Source organism: Bufo gargarizans, chromosome 5 (genome assembly GCF_014858855.1).
Source record: "Bufo gargarizans isolate SCDJY-AF-19 chromosome 5, ASM1485885v1, whole genome shotgun sequence".
Taxonomy (NCBI): Eukaryota; Metazoa; Chordata; class Amphibia; order Anura; family Bufonidae; genus Bufo; species Bufo gargarizans.
In genome coordinates, this window is record NC_058084.1 from 89,299,854 (window position 1) to 89,324,503 (window position 24,650).

General features: G+C 43.6%; 2 protein-coding genes across 6 annotated transcripts in view; one reads left to right on the forward strand and one right to left on the reverse strand.

Annotated features, from left to right (window-relative positions):
• Window positions 1–480: 480 nt before the first annotated feature.
• Window positions 481–3,923, forward strand: LOC122938720 (cytochrome c oxidase subunit 6C-2). The gene is made up of 4 exons (XM_044294423.1): window positions 481–601; window positions 1,610–1,740; window positions 2,100–2,238; window positions 3,769–3,923. Exons 2-3 carry the CDS (start codon window positions 1,627–1,629, stop codon window positions 2,223–2,225), a joined length of 240 nt encoding a protein of 79 aa, XP_044150358.1. The 5' UTR covers window positions 481–601; window positions 1,610–1,626; the 3' UTR covers window positions 2,226–2,238; window positions 3,769–3,923.
• A 3,725-nt stretch (window positions 3,924–7,648) lies between these two features.
• The window catches only part of VPS13B (vacuolar protein sorting 13 homolog B), a 988,099-nt gene continuing 971,097 nt past the window's right edge, over window positions 7,649–24,650 (reverse strand). For all 5 annotated transcript variants that reach the window (XM_044295329.1, XM_044295331.1, XM_044295327.1 and 2 more), the window contains 4 exons: window positions 17,727–17,903; window positions 13,673–13,775; window positions 12,667–12,916; window positions 7,649–11,625 (listed from right to left, as the gene is read on the reverse strand). In XM_044295329.1, the coding sequence (XP_044151264.1) occupies window positions 11,377–11,625; window positions 12,667–12,916; window positions 13,673–13,775; window positions 17,727–17,903 (779 nt within the window). In that variant the 3' untranslated portion in view covers window positions 7,649–11,376. The remainder of the gene's footprint in view (window positions 11,626–12,666; window positions 12,917–13,672; window positions 13,776–17,726; window positions 17,904–24,650) is intronic.

Here is a 24,650-nt window from a genome sequence, read left to right on the forward strand (position 1 = left end):
AAGCTCTATTAGTGAGCAGAAAAGGAGGTAAAATTCATTTGGGTGGTAAGTTGCATGACCGAGCGATAAACCGTGAAAGTAGTGTAGTGCCGAAGTGTAAAACGTGGCCTGGTCATTAAGGGGGTTTCAGCTAGCGGGGCTGAGGGGGTTAAACCTTTGAAAACACCAGAATGTATTCAAATTAGTAGAAAGTGACTCTCCGCCACTTTGATGCCAGTTTTTATACACAGAACCACTTTGGGCCAATTATTACCAGAATGAATGCAATGACATGGATCAGAAATGTGCTTAGTTGTATTATTATTATTATGTACTACAACTCCCATCATGGCACGTTATCTAGATATATAAATTTAGGGGATTTATGTACGTCGGTCTATACTGAAAACAAGTAGTTTTCCAGGTTTAGGTGTCTGCCCAATGTGCCCATGAGCTCCGCATGACACCCATGGAGCGCCCTCAGGTCGCGCACGTAGTCAGAACGCGTAGGAGCAGGTTTGTCCCTCCTCGGCCCCTGTCGCAGTGGAAGAGGCGGGGCTATCTGTCCCTATTTCCGCCCGGTCTTGTCTCATTCTGGAAGGACACAGCGCCCGCTGCGGAGGTGAGTGGCCGCCGGAGTGCGCCGGGGCTCCCGCTGTGGTTGCAGGCTGCTGCCGGTGAGCAGTGGGTGTGAGGGGGGAGGCTGCCGGCTGCCGGCGGCCGGCGGCTCCCGCCTCCCGCTCTTAGGGCTGGTTTGCGGCTGCCGGAGGTCATGTCCCCGGGGCCCAGGTTCCATGTCTCCCCATGTGTCCGGTGCTCTGTAGCGCGGCCGGTAAGCGCTGCCAAGGTCACAGAGGCCGCCCGGTGCTGGCTGCCACTTCCGGCCGCAGGAAGGATGACTGCCGGGTGTAGATGGCTCCTGGCTCAATGCCGCAGGTCTGTACTGCTGATAGGGCGGTGTTCACACTGTCAGCCTGAGAGACTTGTACTGTGACTGCAGACACTGCAGGTGTGAACAGCGCCTACATGAGGCAGATCTGTGTGTTAGGTTATTCAAGATCTGTTTGCTGTCAATGAATAGAACCGGTTTACATTCAGTGGCTGGAATCCTGGTGACACACTGTAACGAGCTCCTGCAGCATGTAGTCAGGACAGACGGGCAACCTCTAGGGGTAGTTTTTGTTCACTGACAGCCAGCAGGTCAACGACTTGTAACCCTGAGCAGACTGGGAAATGGCAGGACATGGGGCCGCGTGACCTGGGAGCCCAGAAAGAGGGATCGGCTTGTGAACCGGATCTCGGCACCAGCGTACAGGGCGGTATTACTATGGTGCCATGTAACAGGCTGGCCCCTCACATGGGTGCGGACAGTAGGTGACTTGTGGCTGACAATGTTGTTGAAGGTCAGTGTGGCAGGCCCGGTCACCTGCCTCAGCTACTGCAGAACCTCTTTCTGATGAGTAAGATGGCGGCTTGTGATATTTAGTGACTGGCATGAATCACTGAGGAGAGTAACAGATGACCCCTGCCGCTGGACACTATCAGTCACCTTGACGCCCCGTATAGATGTCTGCCATGGGGTGGTCGTCCTTCTGTCTTTAACAGATTTTTATATATTTTTTGTCTGTAGGTTTATAAATCGCCATCATGTCACAAGCTCTTCTGCAAAAGCCTCAGATGAGAGGCCTCCTGGCCAAGCGCCTGAGAGTCCACATTATCGGAGCCGTCGTCTTCTCACTGAGCGTCGTTGCGTTGTACAAGGTAATGTCCACTTTCTATCGGAGGGGTTATCCTGCGACCCTCATTTATCACCTCTCCACGGTATATGTGCTAAACATCGGGCCCCCCTCCCCAAAAGTCCTGAGAACGGGGGTCCCAGAGTCCCCCGTCCCCTGCAGGTTGTATACAGCCTCCATCAGTCACATAGAAGTGAATGGAGCAGTGGACCAACAGGTGCACCACTAGAGTAAGGTGACCCCTTGTTTTTTGGGATGGGGGGGGGGGGGGGTAGCTTGGTTATCACTTATCCTGTAGACTTTTTGGCGGGATAACCCCCCTTTAAGCAGAAGTTGCTTGTTCCTTGCCTTTGACGTGTGAATTCTCTGAACCCAATGCTTTAGTTCGGAGTGGCTGAACCCAGGAAGAAGTCATATGCCGACTTCTACAAGAACTATGACGCAGTGAAGGAGTTTGAGGCGATGAGGGACGCTGGAGTCTTCCAGGGAGTGAGCCCCAAAGGCAAATGAGACCAACTGTCAGGTGAGTCTGGAGCAAGTGCTGGCAGTAAAAAAAAAAAATCTCCAAAATCACAGCCAAAGTTTAACCCTATTCACGGGAGCTGAACACCAAAGCTGTGACCAGTCATTACACTGCTCACCGCTGTGATGTAGCGCAGGTAAACCGAGAAGGCAGTGCTCGTACAAGCTCTGCGTTCTCTCCAATAGCTGGTAGGCAGAGGTTCTGGGTGTCAGACCCCCACTGATCTGATATTGATGGGCTATGCTGAGGGTAGGTCATCAATATTACAGAAGCGGACATCCCCTCTAACGATTATCTGCTTGTAAGTAAAGCTGTGTGAGTTCATTCTAAGTTTGTGCCAAAGCCAGAAGTAGATCCAGCAGGAAGGAGAAGCCCTTCCCTTATATTTCATATTTCCATTGAATCCACTTCTGGCTTTCCAAAAAAAGTGTGAAACCGCTCTAAGGGCATGGCCTCCGAACTGTACACAGGATTGTGTGTGGCGAAACCTGTAGTTGTACGTTACCAACAAAGTGAAAACTATTTTTCACAAATCTCATCCACACGCCGTGGAGAGTGTCTGCACAGGAATGGTCACAGTGAGATCTGGGCAGGTTTTTGCCATTTTCAGTGCAAAGGGTGAAACCTGCAAAAATAAATACACAGAAGATCTGCATGATTTGGTGCAGATTTCCACGGTGGACCCACCCTGTGTGGTTGTCCTGTTAGAGTGCCTGCCACCAGTGTATGGGGTTAGACAGATCTCATGTACACGCTGCTTTTTCATTCCGTGAGGAAATTAACCTGTGTGGATTTAGAAATCTGCAGCATGCTAATTTTGTGCAGATTTCACCCTTTTCAGTGCATGTATGAGATCAGCGGCATAACCGCATCAAATCTGCACCAGATCTAAACTCTCAGAAGTCCACATGCAAATCTGTGTGGCGTTTCTGCACGGCAGCCCGCACTCATCTGTAGGTGCCCTTAAAGGGGTTGTCTCACTTCAGTAAATGGCATTTATTATGTAGAGAAAGTTAATACAAGGCTCTTCCTAATGTATTGTGATTGTGCATATTGCTTCATTTGCTGGCTGGATTCATTTTTCCATCACATTGTACACGGCTCGTATCCAGGGGTTATGGCCACCCTGCAATCCAGCAGCAGTGACTGGTTGCACATTGCAGGCCTAAGTGCACTACGCAGGTTTGTCGATTTGTGTAGTATATGGAGATGGTTACTGCAGTGCTGCTCCCTGTGAAGTGAAAGGTAACCAGCCCCATCCTCTGCACGATGGACAGAGCTGCGTAGTGTTGGTCCCACTGCAGAACCGCTGAGGGTCTGGCAGTCCGCACATCAGCTGTCAGATACTGATGGCCCTCACTTGTGAAGGAGCCAACAAACCCTTTAGTACATTGGAATAGGAAATCCTGCTTCCCCAGGTTCCATTCACACTGCAGTGTCCATCACTCCCCCAGCCCATATGTGACATGTATCCATAGACCTGCACCGGAGATGAAGGCAGTATGATTGTGACCGTTTCTTCTCTTTCAGGTAAATCCATACCCTGGTGACACTTCTCCCTCCATGTGGATTCTGTGCTGGACATACATGATGTGACACATGATTCAGATACCAGTGAAGATGATGCCACTGGACTGGTTTTTACAATTCTCTGTAAATGTGCTTAAATATATCACTTAAACCTGGTTCTGTGTGCCGTGTAAATCTGTGACCAGATGCAGAGACGCTCCATCACCTACCTTTGTCCTCTCCATCCACCACAGGCTGCCCCCTTACACCCTTGTGGTTGCTGGGACTTAGATTTAGCACAGATACATGATTGTCCAAGGTCCTGCACCAGACATCCCACGCTCCATAAACCCCCATGTGGAGTGCAAGAAACTGTCAGCATTTTATATAAACCTTCCATGGAAATGCACAGGATAGAATTCCAAAAATGGGTGAAAACATAAGTGCGGTTACATGTAATTGGTAGTACTGGTGAAGAGCTTTGTCAGTGCTGCCCCCTGGTGTTCTTTCAGGAATTAAAACTCCCTGGTTATCTTACACTAAGGGTCCATTCACACGTCCGTTGTTTGTTTCCTGATCTGTTCCGTTTTTTGCTGAACAGATCTGGACCCATTCATTTTCAATGGGTCCTGAAAAAAAAACGGACAGCACAATGTCATATTTTTTTTCAGGACCCATTGAAAATGAATGGGTCCAGATCTGTTCAGCAAAAAACGGAACAGATCAGGAAAGAAACAACGGACGTGTGAATGGACCCTAAAAGCCAATTGTGCATAATAGTTCAAATACACTCAGAATAGAAAGAAAATGACTGTTGAAACTAAAGTTAAATTTGCAATTACATGGCAAAACCCAAATTAACAGGTTCTCGGGGATCTGTGATGCTATAAGTTGGGGTTGTTATAGCTGAAATCCTGGTCTGACTGAAGGTCTAAAATGTGGCCACACCATGGCTGTCTGGATGAATCGGTATGTGCCGCACGGCAAAGCTATGTGTGTTTTTGTCCCTCTTCCATCCAAAATCCATAATTTTTTATTTTTTTTTTCCTCCCTTTCACATATGTGCTTGTATTTTTTTTGTGGGACAAGTTATACTTTCTAATGGCACTATAATTTTTTTTTTTTTACTGGACTTTAATTTTCATGAGCTATACTCCAGGATAGGTCATCAATATCAGATTGGTGGGGAGCAGACACCCGCCGATCAGCTGGTTGAAGAGAAGGCTGCGCTCCATTTGTTTTCTTGCTCACCATCGACATTGCAGCGGTGAGCCGGTGTAATTACAAGCTGTCCCCTTCAATTGGACGGCTCCTTCCTATACACTTGAATATGAAATTTCCTGGAAAAACACTTTAATATTCCATACAAAGTATTGGGAAACTGAGAAGAAATATTAATGGTGTGGAATTGTTTTGATAAAAAAATGACCCCCATGTTTGCTGCCTCTTCTGTGTGGTCCTCGACAGTGGACACAAGGGGATCACGCACCAGCTCATGTACACGCGGAGTGCTGCTAATATCTACTTCATCTGTTAGAAACAAAAATTGTATACAGTTTGATATCACTAATCATACTGACATTCAGAATAGGGGTAATTTGTCATTACTAATGGCAGTTTGGCTTAAAAAAATTAAATGGCAAGCCACCTTTTTAATGCCCATGTGACAATTATGCTGCCCTCGAGACTGAGTGATGGGGACCAGGAAACTGCCGTAAACGACATTCGAAATCTACAGCTGCTGGAGTACATTTCACTCCAGGTGTGTGGACTGTGACGTCTGTGCCTCTCCATAAATTAGGCATATCATTTGCAGTGTAGGGTCCATAAAAGGTGTAAATCACCGGTCTTTAATAAATGACTGACCCCATCCCCCCTTAGGCAACTTGGGTGCGGGTGAATGCACATGAGATCCATATGAATTCCAGTGTGATTTATGTTCATATCTGCGCCAAAATGTGCAAGGTCTAACGGCAGTTTGTGGTGCACATTTTGCTGCAGATCTCAACCTACCATTGAAAAAGGTGAAATCTGCAATGCAGGTTAATTTCCTCATGGGAAAAAATCCACAAAGTGTACATGAGATTTGTGTAATGTGCAGCTTTTTTTTTTCTGCACAGAAAAACCGCATGTATTCGGCAACATGTGCAGGTGGCCTTAGAGTCCAGTGTAATTAGGAAAATTCAGCAACCAAGTTTCACCAGTAAATAGAACCAAACCGCAACGTTTTGGGCAGTCATCAAGGATGAGCGAATTTCATATTTTGAAATTAGTTTTCGGTTCGGGTTGTGGTATAATGTGAATTGCATTATGGATTCCGTTACCACGGACCATAAGGCAATTCCGTGATGCAATGCCTCTAGAGGCATTCTGTTAATCAATCCGTCATAATAGAAGTCTATGTATGGGCTGCAAAACGGATCCGTCTGGTTTCTGTTATGCAGGAGAGGACCATAATGCACATTTGGCTTCCGTTTTAGCCTTTTCTGTCCATACAGGACAACTGAAGAACGGAAAAATAAATGGTGATGTGGACCCAGCCTAACCTGTATGAAGTATAACTTGGGGGAAGCCAATATGGGGCATCTACATTAGGGCCAAATGAAAATAATTATGTTACATATCCCATTATCTAGGTCAGGAGGGATCAGCGACCCCTGACATTCCAGCTGCTCTGAAACTACAACTCCCAGAATCCTCCTTTTTTCTTTTTGTAGGCGTTACAAGAACAGCTGAGCAAGTGTGCATGCTGGGAGTTGTAGTTTCACAGCAGCCGGAATGCCAAAGGTTTCTGAACCCTGATCTAGGTTAAGAAACAAATTTATTAAGATAGTTTATACCAGTTTTGGTATAAAAAAAAATTAATAAATCGCAAGAACCCATATTGCAACTTCTTAAATGTTCATGCGACAATTTAGTCACGTGTTTTTACATGGTCTTCGCCACTGGGCAGGGGCCGGGTTATTGGTCCTGGCAAATTCACTAACATTTACGCCTGTTTCCAGTCATAACTGTTTGAAATCTTTTCCAGTCCCTGACTATGACGAGGTGCATCTTTAAATGCTGGTCTTTGATATCGGTGAATGTGTGCATTCAAATAGCAGTGGTTTAACATGGAGCATCCCCTTTTTTGTCTGTGATTACGAATCCCTCACGCACATTATAGGTACAGAAAAACCACAGACACAACATGGAGTCTGCGGTTTTCACAGGTTCTCAAAGACGCAAGTAGCGGAGTTGTGGAATATTGGCTTACACGAAGAGCAAAAAAAAAAACTAAAATCTAACTTTTAACAATGCAAAATAAAATATAATTCACCCTCACATAAAGATGAGTTTCATATATTCACCCTACAACCTGATGTGCGTTATCTTCCCAAATCACAGTAACCATGAGTTATTTCATCAAGTGCACCACACAAAAATCACAGGAACCGTGAGTAACTGCACAAAATAACCCACACTGTATATGTATAACCTATGCACTTGTTTACAATATATCGCTGGTAGTTATCTTGTTATATCACAGTATATCGTGTCACACTAGTTTTTCTGTGGACTTGCGATTATATGAAACTATCGTCTTTATGTGAGGGTGAATTATATTTTATTTTGTATTATTAAAAGTTACATTTTAGAAGTTTTTACAGGTTGTTGAAAGATGCTCTGGAAACTAGTTTTCAGCCTAGCAGTGTCCGTGAATCATGTACGGTAACCACGGATCAAACACGCATGGCTCATGGACAGTGTGATGGATGTGTGAATGAGGCTTTATAGGGGAGAAGAAGGGGCACTTGGTTGCTACAGCCATCACTCTCCTTTCCTCTTGTCCTGGTAATCTCCATAGCCGGAGAAGAATACATCTGCTAGTTACCATCTACAAGACACAGAAGACACATGGTCCAAGGATCACTTTATTGTTCTTGAAATATAGAGGATATTTAGTAATATACACTTAGGTCCATATAAAGATTTCTTTCAGACCCTAAAAGCTTATTTACAGATCATTTTATAGCTGTGCTCTTAAATACACGGATTCAAAAGGCGGAATTGGCATCACAAATGACATGGCTATGCTTCATCTATAATCTGAGCAGCTGGGAGAAATATTACCTGAAATTCTAGATTCTGGTACATAAAGTGCAATGCATTGGTCCTGCTGAGGTGCCATCATGGACTGGACAATGTAGGATAATAAAAGCTGAGGGCTATAATAATGAGGGCTGATGCTTGTTTCTGGAGTCCCTCATATTTATGTCATATCAACCTTTTCTGTGTATGGATTTCTTTTGCTGTTGAGGAGATCAAACATGTTGGATTTTATCATGTCCTGCTCAAAGCCCCAGGTCTAGCATCCAGGTATCCCTCACTCCTTATCACCAATTTCACATGAGCGTATTCAGGGCAAGAAATACCCTCCGAGTGTCAGGCGTATTTCCCGTCCTGAATGCTGCTCCTGTGATCCACTATGCTGATTTATAATGCTGCGTGTTCCTGCCTGACCGCAACTCTAATTTCACAACATGATAAATCATCATAAGGGCTTCCGTGGCCTTCCACTCCGTATTTTCTGGATTGCATCCATGATAAGGTGCGCACACGGCCGGTGCCTGTATATTGTGGACCGCTGTTTGCTGGCCGCAATATGGGCACAGCTGGCACACGTTCATGTGCATGAGCCCTAACACAGTGGATCCACATCATAGGAGCAGCATTCAGGACTGGAAATACCCCTGACCCAGGGAACGTATTTCCTGCACTGAATACACTCGTGTGAAATTGGCCTATGGCAGAAAACATGTTCATGGGTAATCTTTAGGCTGAATAATCTTTAGGCCAACATCTATCTTATGAGTTTAATCAACCTGTAGTATTTCCAAAATGCTGACAAAGGCGCGTTTAATCTGGATGTCACCTTTTCGATGTAGACTCTGGTAGTCAGCTTTTGCCAGGCACAGTTGCAGGCAGTCCCTCCAGGGATCAAGTGGTTTTACAGTAGGCCACATTTACTATATGGTAGTGTTGAGTCCTCCAGACAGGGATAATTAAGGTGGGGTCCCCCTCTATGATATAGGTATGCTTTATTATGTCCTGATGAACCTACTCCTTCAAACCCTAAAACTGTCCATCATCCGTCTTTCAGTTATAAATGATATCTTCTGCACATACACTTAAAGGGAGTCTATCAGCAGTTTTGACCAAACTGCTGACAGCACTAGATATGGGCTGTGGAGAGTAGGATAAACATACCCATTGCAGAGATTTTCTCATCAGTAGTAGTAAGTGAAAATTAACTTTTATTATGCCAAGTTCTGCTCTCTCAAGTGCCCAGGAGGCGGAGATTCACTGGGATGTGCTCTCTGCATTGAGCTGCTTCACAGCCCCTCCCCTCTGAGGGTAGTGGTCTCCTTGTTGGATGCTACAGCTGTCACTCATGAGTAGAAGGAGGAGCGGTGATGCAGCTCAATGCAGAGAGCACTTCATAGTGAAGCTCTGCCTCCTGGGCACTTGAAGGAGCAGAATTTGTCAGAATAAAACTTAATATTCTGACTACTCCTGAAGAGAAAAGCTTCACAAAGGGTATGTTTGTGCTGCTCTCTCCAGCCCCTTCTTCGTGCTGTCTGCAGTTTAGCATGGTCAAAACTGCTGACAGACTCCCTTAAAATGAGTTGTACCACCTCCAAACCAATTTTAGTTATGGCCCTGAAAGAGTTTAACTTAAATATCAAAAAGCTCTTCATCGGTACTCTGCTCCAGCACAGGTGGCCCGTCCCCAATCTGTCCAGTCAAGTAATATTATGAAACCTTATAAAATGTGTAGAAAACACTGAGATCCTGCGGTACACGCCCCAATGATATTAGATTTAACTGAAAAACTTAAATCAGAGTATCTGCCCCCCATCGTTGGCAACTTGCCTGATTTATTGCAAACACATAGACTGGTGCCTAAATCATTCTTAAAAACTAAAACTTTACTAAAAGCCCAAAGATTTTTTTCAGCAGAGTTTTGTATTTACGTATGTACGTACAGATGTAGCAGAGCTTCATTCTTTTTATACATGGTGACAATTAAGTGAAAATAACATTGCATGTCTACCAGCAGTCCTATGCAAAAGCCAGTTAACACTGTGATCTCACAGTTATTTCTTCTAAATGGCAAACTCGGCAGTGCTGCATCTATAGTACGACATAAAACTAGACCCTAATTTACTAGTCCTCACTCCCCAGGAGCATTAGCTGTACATAAACCCTATTATAATATAAGGCCCCTGTATGCTATAAGGGGTTACAGAACAAAGGGACTTGATATATCGGACGTGAAAAACATTTATGAAAATGTCTCATATTTCCCGAGGGATATGCTGAAAGCCCAATTTTGGTAGGTAACGTTCTTGTAATATCTACACAGATCAAGTTCCCTTCAACATCCCAGAGGTGTCATTGACGGCACGTTAAAATGTCACACCCTTTGTTATGCCTTCTTTTTAAGAATCAGGAGCAGGAGTCCTGATCACGACGACTACTATACACCTTTAACGGTGAAGTTCATCTCGGAACGATCTGGTGGAGAGCGGTGCAGTCCCGAGTCCAGACCTCCACTGATTTCCAAATGAACATGCGGCCGAGCTCCGTTACTCATAAGACTTTGTACATCATGCGCCAAGACACTTTCATGAAATCACACGACCATATTTATCGGATGCAGACCCATACAGTTCACTGTGCGCTGTCTGCATCTGTATGTCTGTCCTGGGGCCCCGCAAAAAAATATAGAACATGTCCTATTCTTGTCTGTTTTGCCGACACTGCGGGACCTGCAGAAGGGGAAAATACGGGATGCACATGACCGGTATCCATGTTTTGCAGAGCGCAAAGCGGATACAATAGTGTGGATGCCCCCTTAAAGTAATCTTTAAGAGGAGGAAAAGGCATTCAGGCTCTGTGTGCAGCATCATAGCCACTACATCATGGAAACCAGTGGTGATCCGAGCAGATGGACTTCACCAATCTATCATGTATCACAAGTGAGATCATCATTTTTGCTCACTGGATATATATATATTTTTAGACTATGTTTTAAGTCTTATCTTTACTGTAGGTGAACATAACATAAAGTTCCCTGTAAGGAGCTATTTTAAGCAGGGAATGACTTACTGTAGTGTTTTTGAAGGAAATTACTCATAGAAGTCCAAAAAAACGTCTACCGTCATGATGATCACCACTTTTTATCTAATATATGTCTAGTACTGAGGACCTCTAGGGACATTTCTATACGTGTATGAATGACAGCAGCTCCACCACCTTTAGTGTCAGCTGCCATTTAAGATGTCATGAGCCTACGATGGTATGTCCCCACCTCACCCATTGACCTGAGGTTGGCTAGGGAAAAAAAGATGGCTGCCAACTATTACGCTGGCCATTGGCATAGCAATCTCTCTCGTGTGACTGCATAACAACTAACAGCGCACATCGTGCCTCAAACCAGAACCATCCCCAGTGAAGGACCCAGTATAACACTGGGGAACTAAATACAATGTCAGGCTGTAATCTGATGGATGGTAATGAGTACAAGCTTCCGGCTGTGGTTCCAGTTGTCAGTTCACATTAGTTCAATGGTTTTGATGCCAGTCAGTAAAATCCTCTTTGCAGAGCCTTATTCTTCACCATCTTGAATTTGCTAATGAAAACTCTAGCAAACGCTGTCTCCACCAGGAACTGATAAGTCTTTATGTTGGACGGTGGAGGTTCTGCAGCTACTACATGGGCGGCAATGTTCAATGAGGACTGGCTAGGGATCAGGTGAGGTGAACTTTTTGCCACGTAGTCCACCAGTCGGCTGTACTGCTGTTCAGAGAGGCGCTCCCTGGTCCCATCAGACTGAGAGAAATAGGAGACAATGAGATGTGTTATTTCTATATTTATAGGTCATCAATATTTGTACATATGCTTGGATGTTCTCAGAATTTCATAGAAATGAATAGCGCATGCTGGGAGTTGTAGTTTCACCACAGTTGGAGCGCTGGAGGTTAGCCATTATTGGGATAGGCAATTGATACTAAGGCCTAAAAAAAAAAACTTTAAAGGCTACGTACACATTCGGGGTAAATTTTTTAATGATTGCATTTTACTCATTTTGTGGCTAAAAATCATTTTTTCTAATGATCTTTGTTAAAAATATTCAGCCGTTCTGTCACAAAGGGTTAACTGTCTATCCGTGTGAATCGTAGTTTCACCTTGTGTTGGTCATTTAATAAACCTTATCTCTAAATATCTAAAAGGTCGTAAAAACTTATTTAAGCCACATTTTTATCAGGAAGATAAGAATTGAGATGTAATGAGTGTTTATAAGGTCAGGGAGCAGAGATAAGGAGCCGTCAGCTGAGCTGCCTGTCGGAACACAGTAAAAACACAGATCCTGCCACTAGAGAATCTTAAGGCTGTACAGAGACAGGAGCTCACAATTTTTAAAGATCAATTGAAAAAAAGGTTTTTTTTTTACTCAAAATGAGTACAATGCAATAATAAAAATATTGCCCCCAAAGGTGTACATAGCTTTTAAGTAACACGATATTTATAGTAAGATTGATGAGAACATGTATAAACTAATGAACTGAAAAACATAGCATTCTAATAAGATAAACTACTTTGTGTATAAAACCATTTAATTATATGGTTTGTCCATCAAGACTTTGCTTCTAGGGAGCTCTATCAGCAAAGATCAATATGATGTGTCCACATGGCTACAGAACATAAAAGGAAGGAAAAGGGTAAAGTCCGATATTCCAAATTATAAAATATCATAGGTAAGCAATATCAATGTATTAAAGCAAATGATGGAGGCAGTTCAAACTACATATACTCTGCCCCAATGAAAATGAAAACCACAGGGCCTAGGCCAATGGTAACTGAGACACTTACCTCCTGCTCACTGGAGACTGACTGTTGCTTGAGCTGCACAAGGAGACAATTCCCTGAGTCCTGGTCCTCCATGCAGTCTATTTCGGTTACGGGGAAGGCTTGCTGCTGGGTGTCCTCACTGATGCTGACCACAAAGAGAACCTCTGACGTAAGCAGCAAGCAGCCAGCGTACTCTTGTCCTGAGCCGCTGACAATGACCACGTCCAGAGCCATGTGAAGTTCAGGTCTCCCCAAAGACTGGAGCATTTTCCTGTAAAGAAGAGGAAATCTGCATCAGCCATGGAGATCTACCTTTGGATGACATTTCTTTTTACTGATTTAGTGGGGTAGTTGGAGACATAATGACTACCTCATATGATCAAGTGGGGTAGATGTGGACATTAGTGCTGGAACTCCAGAAACAGACTGTTGGGGAGCACAGTGTTAGGGGTTCAGAATAAGGCTACTTGCACAAGGGTATGTATTATAAACGTTCTATACAAATAAGATTGTCCCTGGAAGGTACTGAGTCCTCCTACTGCGGCAGTAAAAATTCAGCCTGAGATTCAGTGGCAGCTCCCTTTTGATAGGCAGCGATGTGAATTTATGTGACTACTGTGAGCACGCCGCTCGCATTAAGACCCCATAGTGTATTGTTCCCACATAAGTTCATAATTTCAATAAACATGTTGCTGAGAAAAATAATGTTTTAAAATATGCAAATGAGCCTCTAGGAGCAATGGGGGCATTGCCATTACACCTAGAGGAATCTGCTCTCTCTCCATGTCCTGTCCTTCCCATTTTGATTGACAGGGCCAGGCAGTGTAAATGTCTTCACAACTGGCCCTGGCAGGTGCAGAGAGAGCTGAGGCTCTAGGAGTAATGGTAACGCCCACGTTGCTCCTAGAGGCTCATTTGCATATATAAAAACATGTAACAGGTCAGCCAGTGTCATAGGTACAAAACTGCTGACAGATGCCCTCTAAGCTTTCACCACAGTAGTCCATATACATATAAATAACCTTACCAGACATATTTTACGTGACTATTGGGCGCGTTGTGGGTTTCCAGATCGCTGGGCTGATAACGCTGTTTAGGAAGTTGCGAGAGACCGGCCCCATGTAATATACCTGCGGGAGAAACAGAGACAGTAATTCGTAGACTGCACACACTGTTCTTATTGTCGCCCCCATAATATAATGGCAGGAACCACAATAATTACATGGTAACTTTAAGGGACTCCTAAAGGACTTCACATAATTACACAGTGCGCATAGGCTGCATGCATGCAGTGTACTTTTACAGGTCCTTCTAAAAAAATTAGCATATTGTGATAAAGTTCATTATTTTCTGTAATGTACTGATAAACATTAGACTTTCATATATTTTAGATTCATTACACACCAACTGAAGTAGTTCAAGCCTTTCATTGTTTTAATATTGATGATTTTGGCATACAGCTCATGAAAACCCAAAATTCCTATCTAAAAAAATTAGCATATCATGAAAAGGTTCTCTAAACGAGCTATTAACCTAATCATCTGAATCAACTAATTAACTCTAAACACCTGCAAAAGATTCCTGAGGCTTTTAAAAACTCCCAGCCTGGTTCATTACTCAAAACCGCAATCATGGGTAAGACTGCCGACCTGACTGCTGTCCAGAAGGCCATCATTGACACCCTCAAGCAAGAGGGTAAGACACAGAAAGAAATTTCTGAACGAATAGGCTGTTCCCAGAGTGCTGTATCAAGGCACCTCAGTGGGAAGTCTGTGGGAAGGAAAAAGTGTGGCAGAAAACGCTGCACAACGAGAAGAGGTGACCGGACCCTGAGGAAGATTGTGGAGAAGGACCGATTCCAGACCTTGGGGGACCTGCGGAAGCAGTGGACTGAGTCTGGAGTAGAAACATCCAGAGCCACCGTGTACAGGTGTGTGCAGGAAATGGGCTACAGGTGCCGCATTCCCCAGGTCAAGCCACTTTTGAACCAGAAACAGCGGCAGAAGCGCCTGACCTGGGCTACAGAGAAGCAGCACTGGACTGTTGCTCAGTGGTCCAAAGTACTTTTTTCGGATGAAAGCAAATTTTGCATGTCATTCGGAAATCAAGGTGCCAGAGTCTGGAGGAAGACTGGGGAGAGGGAAAAGCCAAAATGCCTGAAGTCCAGTGTCAAGTACCCACAGTCAGTGATGGTCTGGGGTGCCATGTCAGCTGCTGGTGTTGGTCCACTGTGTTTTATCAAGGGCAGGGTCAATGCAGCTAGCTATCAGGAGATTTTGGAGCACTTCATGCTTCCATCTGCTGAAAAGCTTTATGGAGATGAAGATTTCATTTTTCAGCACGACCTGGCACCTGCTCACAGTGCCAAAACCACTGGTAAATGGTTTACTGACCATGGTATTACTGTGCTCAATTGGCCTGCCAACTCTCCTGACCTGAACCCCATAGAGAATCTGTGCGATATTGGGAAGAGAAAGTTGAGAGACGCAAGACCCAACACTCTGGATGAGCTTAAGGCCGCTATGGAAGCATCCTGGGCCTCCATAACACCTCAGCAGTGCCACAGGCTGATTGCCTCCATGCCACGCCGCATTGAAGCCGTCATTTCTGCAAAAGGATTTCCGACCAAGTATTGAGTGCAGAACTGAACATAATTATTTGAAGGTTGACTTTTTTTTGTAATAAAAACACTTTTCTTTTATTGGTCGGATGAAATATGCAAATTTTTTGAGATAGGAAATTTGGGTTTTCATAAGCTGTATGCCAAAATCATCAATATTAAAACAATAAAAGGCTTGAACTACTTCAGTTGTGTGTAATGAATCTAAAATATATGAAAGTCTAATGTTTATCAGTACATTACAGAAAATAATGAACTTTATCACAATATGCTAATTTTTTTAGAAGGACTCGGTATTTAGCCCTAAAGTCTTTTACTATGAGGTCATTTCCTTGGAAGCCACTTCTGCATCTTGTAGCCGATTCTCGGAGCGCTCAAATGCAACGGTCGTGCACTTAAACCTCATAATGGTGCATTAGCTTAAATCTCCCAAAAATGAATGTTTGAAAATCAATCTGGTATTAGCAATTAGCAGAAACCGGATAGTCTTGAGAGCCGTCCATCTAGGACGGGTATCGCACACATCGTTTACAAGTTCCACGGCGAACGCAACGAACTCAGGCTGAAGTTACCGTCCTCCCTTAAAAATAAAATTTTTCTCCATACGTGTCATGGATGGTAAAACTGGAGAAACAAACAGTTTGCCTAGATACGGTATTTATAGAGAAGTTACTTGATCCAGCTGTTAAACACTGATACATATAGGTTTATGAGCCCTCCGGAGACATGTGGTTTTCGGGATGCGGCAGCGAGTGCCAGCAAGCACGGGGCGACTGCAAGAAGTATTTAAACAGGGCTGGAGGAGGAAAGCGGAGAGGAGAAGACAACATGTGCACATTGTGATGGCTTGTAAAGGTTTAATAAATGAGGCATGGTCATTACGGCAAGAATTAGTGGTTTGTAAAACCTTCAGCGATACTATAAAACGGTTTTACTGGGGGATGAATTCCCTGGAACGCCAGAGATGGAGAATATGTTCTGCTGAGATGGGAGTGATCGCAGCCGGGTTTTTCCACTGTAGAATATACATCCCAGTTCGTAAAGATTTAAATGGGGGGAAAAAGTAACATTTGCTCATGGATTTCACATACATTAGGAAGAGTTTAAAGCACAGCTTGAAATGTAATCGGTTTCAGTATGCGCCGTGCTCGACTCCCTAAATCCATTACCAGTGACGGCAGATCACTCACCGACACGTTTTAAGATGACTGACAGATAGTCGCCCGGTTCTGCTAGAGATGACCACAGAATGTATAAAAGCCTCTACTGGTTGATGTAAATACGTGTATGAGCGCCATTTACAATCTATCTATATAGTTATAGAAGATTTCACAATATATTGAATTCCAGGGATTTTCTGATGACCCTTTATCAATTTCTGATCGATGGGGGTCCAACTCCCGGTACTAGAGATGCTTCGGGTCCAATTCATCCAAATTGACCTTGTGATTCCACTTGGTTACAAATCGATTCAACCCCAATCAAAAAGTACTTTAAGTGCCTGGAAAACCCTCTCCCTCTTCAGAAATTCTGATTCTAATGATTATTCTGTCTTCTCTCTAGGACCACCCAGCAGTCTTTGACCACACATGCGGTTGCCTATCACTTGGGCAGCCACCTGCACCATAAATATACTATGGAACTGACTTTAGGGACCTGGACTGCTATACAATGTACGGTGCTCTGCCTGGTAAGCTGTGAGAAGGCTGCGGCACTACTGCAAGCGTCAATGCCGTCTCAAACAGCTGATCGCATGGGTCCCGAGTGTTAAACTCCGTTAACAGCATTTTGATATATTCTTTTCTGCAACCACATGGACTATATGAACCTGCAATCTTGGGGTGTCCATTGTCACCTATGAGTTTCCTAGCTATACTTTGTGACCCTCCATTGCGCAGAGAGGGGGAGTAGATAGGTTGTGTCATCACCTATTGTGGCTGGCAGATCCTGAGTATTATCTGTCTGTGCTATCCTGCCTGCGATGTAATCAGATATCTACTGAGAACTAACCTCCAAAGAGAGGGAAGTGTCAGCCTATTACTTGACTTATTGGCCAGTGCAAAAACGGCAGGATTTTGAGATTACTTAGCACATGTACATACTACACGTAAAGCCCTCAGGTCATGGTGCAAAGGTTATACCGACCTGAGTCAATCACTACCATATGCGACTGCCATACACTGTACATATGCTGTAATAATGTAGTATATATTAGTGTAGTGATCCCGCTGCCTCCTGTACATCACTGGAGCATTATACTTTCTACTACTATACTACGTCTCATAGCACTGGTGTTCTCATTTGCTCCAGGAAGACACGTGGAGCCCCCAGGTATAGGGATCTAGATGCCACTGCAGACTTTGCCCCTTAAAGGCACGCTTTATAGTTTTCTTTCATTGATCAGTGACATGTGATGGGTATGTGTGCCTCAGATCACTACTGTAGTCACCGTGCCGCTTACCGTATCCAGTCTGTGACACTAGTTCTGCTGCTCCTCCAATTGGCTTTGTGAAAACACCAACAATTCCTTTCCCCACACCAGAGATGACCCCTTTGGCCTTGTGTCCAGCGGAAGCCTGAGCCTCGGATGTTCTCTGAAAGTTCTGCATTGGCTGATCGACAATGCCGGCTATGGCACCTGAAACAATAATCAAATGTTAGAAGCGTCAGAAAGATCAAAGCCTAATTAATATCTTATTTCTTTGTATGGGTCAGCGCATAGAGACTTGACCCCTTAAAGGGTCAATGGTTCTGATGGAGAGAGACATATCAAAAGTTTTGATGGGTGGGTGTATGAGTGCTGAGACCTCCATCGATCACTAGAACGAGGAGAGAGAACTGTTCTCTCTCGTCGCTGCAGAAGACGGACTCAAAAGAAGTGTATGGTTCAGTCTTGATTCCATCCTTAGAATGAGGAGAGAAGTGCGATCAGTGAGGGCTCAGACCTAGGACATATCCAAAGTTTTACCAAAACTCAGTGACCCTTTAACCATGCAGCCAAACTTGAAACTTCAGGATGTAATGCTTTAGTTTTTTTCATCGCCGCGTTACAGACATACCGGTAACTAATCTCTTTCGGAAACATAGCTGTATGGGGCTATTTTTAGGAGTTGTATTTTTTTTACTGTACCAGTTTGAGGTAAATATTTTGGGATGACAGAGTAAATAAACACCTCAGTTCCATTGTTTTGGGGTTTTCACAGTGCACTATAAGTGACACGGTAACTTTACTCTCTGAGTCGGTATTATTATGACAATACTAATTTTATAACCTTTTTTTATGTTTCTACTTTTGCACAATTTTTTTTCCCCAATAATTTGTTTTTTGTGTCAAAGCATTCAACAGCCTATAACATCTTTATTTCTTCACCTGATAGGGCTATATTTTTTTTTTTGGGGGAGTTGGAGTTTTTTCGCTAATGTAATTTTTTATTTTTAACAATACTGACTGTACGGGACAAGTTATGTGACCATATTATTTTGTGGGTCGTTACAGATGTGGTGATAACACTTATGTATGTTTTTATGTTTTTTAATGTACAGTAAATAAAGGTGTCTTAAGGCCCAAAAAATTGTGTTTTTTTATATTTTTACTTTTTTTGTACGTCCCACTAGGGGACTTCAACATGCAGTTCTCTGACAGTTCATATAATACACTGCAATACTTCAGTATACCAGTGTATTATATCCGTTACTGTAAAAGCTGACATAATGCCTATTCAGCCCTGCTAAAGGCCAAATAGGCCTCACTACATGGCAAATCCGGGGCCTGGTGTCTGACATCATGCTGCCATAGCAACCCTTTGACACCTCATGATCACATCACAGGGGCAATGGCTTGAGAGAGGGAGCCCCATTCTCTAAACCACTTAAATGCCATGTTCAGCACTGACTTCAGCATTTAAGGGGTTAAACTGCCAAGCTCCGTGTTATCTCTGATCCCATCAGAGAGAGCAGGGTGCCAGCTATGTAATACAACTGGCACTCGCAAGTGAAAGTGATGGTACAGGCACAGCTCCTGATCCCCCACAATCACAGCTCCATGATACCAACTACTTGCAGCGACATACTATTATGGCGTTGAGCAGGAGGGGTAATATAACATCCTGGCTATCTGCAGTAACTGCTAGGGGGAATTTACTACAAATTGTTTTACTATTGAGTTCACTATGTAACAGTATGCTCATAAGCTCCCCCTAGTGGTGGCTGTAGGAAGCCAGACGGATATCTATCAAAGCTATGTCTATGCAGGGAATATGGAGTGTGGAATATATAAGAAATTAATCACAGCATGGTTTTGAAGTGTATTCTAGGGTGCTGACAGTTACTTTAAGGAAGAATATCTTTGTCCATGAGAGTACAATTAAATTTAGAGACAGAATTGTGACCGCTGTGTTCTGTTTAGTACATTTATCAACTACAGTATTGATATTTCTGCACAGTGTTACAGGTAAACTGAGCTATAACACCCATCATGCTAGTATCCACTCTACCCCACGTAGCCCCCTATAGGGGGCTATATGTACATCTTTCTGACCTGATTGCTCGGTAGAGGAAAGCACATTACTTGTCCCCTGAACGACAGAACAGAATCTGCACCCGGCCAATACATGACATACGTATATTCTTACTTCTGCCTTTATGGCCTTTGTTGTTTAGAAACCAATAGAGCTCATGAAATACGATCCCGTTGAGCGAGGAACAGAAACACTTCATTTCTTTGGAGTGAATGAGAGAATATTAACTTTACCATGGGACAAAGTCGTTCCCAGCAATTTAATGGTATTGCTTTTTTTTTTTTTTTTTTTTTTTTTTTGATGTTCTTCTCATTTTTCTTCAGATATTTTGGACTATAGAGGATTTAAAAGGCTTTTGTAGATGGAGGTGACATTCAACAATCTGTCAGTGACATGGCTGGGCCTGCTATCTCCAATAACACTAGAATATTTCTGCTCGTGCATCATGCTTGCAGACATCAAGAGGGAATGTATGGCCGCTGTTTGCTTTGGAGCATATGGAATACAATACATGTGGGCTTCATAAAGATGGCTGGAAAGCGGGATTTTCTCACGCCTGTGCCTATCTCATCACTCATCCCTGGACCTTGTTCTGGATTCTTAATAAGCGTCTTATATATTAGATACAATACAAAGCGATTAGGGGAGATCTGGACACACATTGACCCCTGAGGCTAATAACTAAGTAGAAAGCACATAGCCGTAGGCCATTCATTGTCCTGGCTTCACCTAGTGATGCATGCATCGCGCAGATAGCCAAAATGTAATGTTAGTTTTCACACTTGAAATCCCTTTAGCGGTAGAAGTAGGGTCATGTGAAATGAAATCCTTGCACGTGATGAGTGTACGTTTAAAGGAGAATGACTACTTCTGTATTATCATTCCAGGTCATTTATGAAGGCAGAAATCTCCATCGACGTGAATGAGTTTGCTTTCCAAGCTCCCAGGCACAGAGGCATGAATATAAGAGCACATTAAAGGGGTTGTCAGAGCTCACATTATTGATGGCCTATCCTTAAGATAGGTCATCAATATGAGATCAGCAGGGGTCTGACTCCGGGCACCGTCGTCGACCACCTGTAGGAAGAGGCCACTGCGCTCCGTGAGTGCTTAGACCTCTTCCTAAACCATGTGATGTCACCGTACATCGGTCACATGTCCAAGTGAATGGGGCTGAGCTGCAATACCGAGCAGAGTCGCTACCCAATGGACGGTGCTGTGCTTGGTAAGATGTCAGGAGGCCGTGGTGCTCCCCGGAGCTCTGGTGAGCGCCCAGGGCCGTCTTTAATATTGATTGGACCCTGGGCAAAAATTTACTTGGGCCCCCTGGATCCCGCCTTCCCACACCTAAGCAGGCAATCACGCCCTCCACCACAACACACGCAAAAAAAATCCACACATCTGGTAGAGTACAGTGAATGACTGTAAATACTTCCAGTTCTGAAGACTCCAGCGGCTCAGGATCAGTGCTCTGGGCTCAGGCTGGAAGTGGGCACCGCTCTGCAGGAAGGAGACCAGGGCTCGGCTAATCCTAGTGTTACAGTGCACCCCAGCACCCCACAGTATGCAGTATAGCAGCCCACAGTATACAGCACCCCACAGTATACAACACCTCACAGTATACAGTAGAGCAATATAGCACCTCACCGTATACAGCACTCCAAACTATACATGATACAGCCCCCCACACTATACAGTACAGCAGTATAGCACTCCACACTATACAGCACCCACAGTATACAGACCCCCACAGTATACAGTACAGCAGTATAGCACTCCACAATATACAGCACCCACAGTATACAGCCCCCCACACTATACAGGCCTCCCACACTATACAGACCCCCCACACTATACAGGCCCCCCACACAGTATACAGCCCCCACGGTATACAGCCCCCCACACTATACAGGCCCCCCACACAGTGCGCTCCATTAATTAGTGGTCACACGGGATTCCCATGCTGGCGTTCTGTGGCAGTCGGTTCCCTATTGATCAGATGCTGTGGATAGGGGATAAGTTTCATCATTTAATTCTATAACTATTTAGGGCATCTGGAACTGCATATCAGAAAAACAGAGATGTATAATGACATTAATCCTCTCAGAATTGTGGACTAATTTAGTTAATATACACTGACCAAAAACAAAAACCCCAATTCACAAAAACACCATAGCAAACAAGTTTGAATAGAGAACAATGTTAAAATAAAACTTAACTCTTTTCGTTTACCATTCAGCAATTGTGTGCATCTTTTGTGACAGCCACCACTTACTATGGCTGGGTACATTGTTTTGGGTACATTGTTACAACAGAAATCCCCCAAATTCCCCAAAAAAGTTGTAACGCTGTGTAAAATGTAATTTGTTTTAAAATAAAAACAGTATGCAATAAAATCTCATTGACCCATATTTTGTTCACAGTAGATCATAGAAGATATATCAGGAGTTGAAAGTGAGACATTACCATTCCAAGAACCCTCATTTAGAACTTTATGGCAGCAACATATCTCAATAAAGTTGTAACAGGCCCACGTCTGCCACTGTGTAGAATCTCACCTTCTTTTAACGACAGCCGGTCTCCTCTCTTCCCAGATGTTTGCAAATTGCTGGAGTTTTGGTAGAGGACTGTTGTCCCATTCTTTTCTGATGTAGGATTCTAGCTGTTCAACAGTTCTGGGTCTTCTCTGCCTGATTTTTCATTTCATGACGCTCCAAATGTTTTCTATTGGACTTTTCTTCTGAGAAACCATGCTATTCTAAAATCTCTATATACTGTTCAGCATTGATAGTGCCTTTCCAGATATGTAACCTGCCCACAGGCACTAAGGCAACCCCATACCATCGGAGATTAAGGCTTTTGAACTGCAGGCTGATAACAAGCTGGTCCCTCTCCTCTTGAGTCCGCAGAACATGACATCTGTGGTTTCCAAAAAGATTTTTGAATGTTGATTCATTTGACCACACAACAATTTTCCATTTTGCCGCAGTCCATTTTAAATGAGCTGTGGCCCAAAGAAGAAAGCAGCATTTCCGGATCATGTTGACGACATATGGCTTCTTCTTTGCATGATACAGCTTTAACCTGTATTTTTGGATTGCATGGTGAACGGTGTTCACAGACAATGATTTCTAGGGGGGTTCCCGAGTCCATTTCCAGTACAGAATCATGCCTTTTTTAATGCTGTGCCACCTTAGGGCCCATACATCCTGTGCATCGGCCTTGTCTCTTGCACGCATGGATTTCTCCAGATTCTCTGAATCTTTTGATGATGTTATGTACAGTAGATGTTGGGATATTCAAAGTCTTTGCAATTTTACACAGAGGAACATGTTTCTGAAATTGTTCCACAATTTTCAGGTGCGGTGTTTGGCGATCCTCTGCCCATCTTTGTTTATGAGAGGCTCATGCTCTTTTTATACCCAGTCATGTGACTTAGTAGCAAATTGCTTCTCCAGCTGTTTTTTTATTAGTATCCCTTACTTTTCCAGCCTTTTGTTGTCTATGTCCTAACTTATTTGAGATGCGTTGCTGCCATCAAGTTGTAAATGAGTACATTTTTTCATGAAATGGTAAAATGTCTCACTGTTAACATCTGATATGTGTTCTATGATCTATTGTGAATAAAATATGGGTCTATGAGATCTGCAAATCATTGCATTCTGTTTTTATTCACATTTATTTACATTTTACATAGCGTCCGCTTTTTTGTAATAGGGGTTGTATGATAAAAGATTATTAATCAGTTTATGTTGGGGTCACAATAGACTGAGGATAAGCTGTAAAGTTTTCTTAGTTGTTGTGAGCTAAAGACTCGCTCACAGTCTGCCATGTCCAATTGTCCATCACTGCTGCTCACATGTTCTCCATGGATAGAAAACCATTTGCTCCTACTCTGCTTTACCTGTCCAGCTCTGCTATGCTTGTGTGTTCTCAACCACACTAAGTGGCTGCAATCAAGTTATGGTTAACCCTTTTCTGTTCTGTGCTCTGTAGCCATGCAACAATGCTACTTCCTGGGCTGCTTCTAATGATGATGTAATTAACACCTGCTATTTAGGGTCCCTTCCCCATTACTTTTGTGCTTGAGCAATCAGTTTTTCCTGTTGTCTTCCCTGGTATCGACTTAGCTTGTCCTGACTTCGTACTCCTGTAAGTCACCTGCCTTGACCTTCTGCCTGACCCTTGTATTGCAAGAACTCTGCCTACCCTGACCGATCATGTATTTTTTCTTGATTTGGTACTGTGAATTAGTGTTGTAAATGTCTCCACATCAGTGCAGACTAGTCCAGTGGAGCAAGCCCACAGTCATGTCTGTAACAGTCCACAGGATCCACTGCCACAACACTATTGTATGGAAAATGAAGCTTATACATCTACAAAACTATACAGGTATTTGTGGGTGTATGCCACTTTAATAACATTGGTCTCTATAATGAATAATAGACTTGGTTGGATCAATGGTAAATTTTGTATGGACAGGTTTTTATGAGACTGCCAAGCCTGAAGAAAGCAAGAATAAGCTAGTACTTTGTGTGCAGCTTCTGTGACTGGGCGACGAAAAACGAAGCTCCTAGGCTCCATAATAGTTGCATACGATTGCAATTTTATTTTTAACCAGTTCTAATGATGAGTACACAAGGGGGGGGGGGGGGTTACAAAGTTTTTTGCCACCAAGACCAGTTCATCTGAGGGGAGTTCTGCAGGGGGTCCTCGCCACCTAGTGGCAAAGGGATAAACTAGGGCTGGGCCCTCTCTCCTGCTAGCTACCCAGCTATCTCATTAGCTCATCATACTGTGCATTCTTTCTTGCTTTGTATTTACTAATGGATACAATAGCAAAAAATTGTGCTAGACTTTCCTTCACC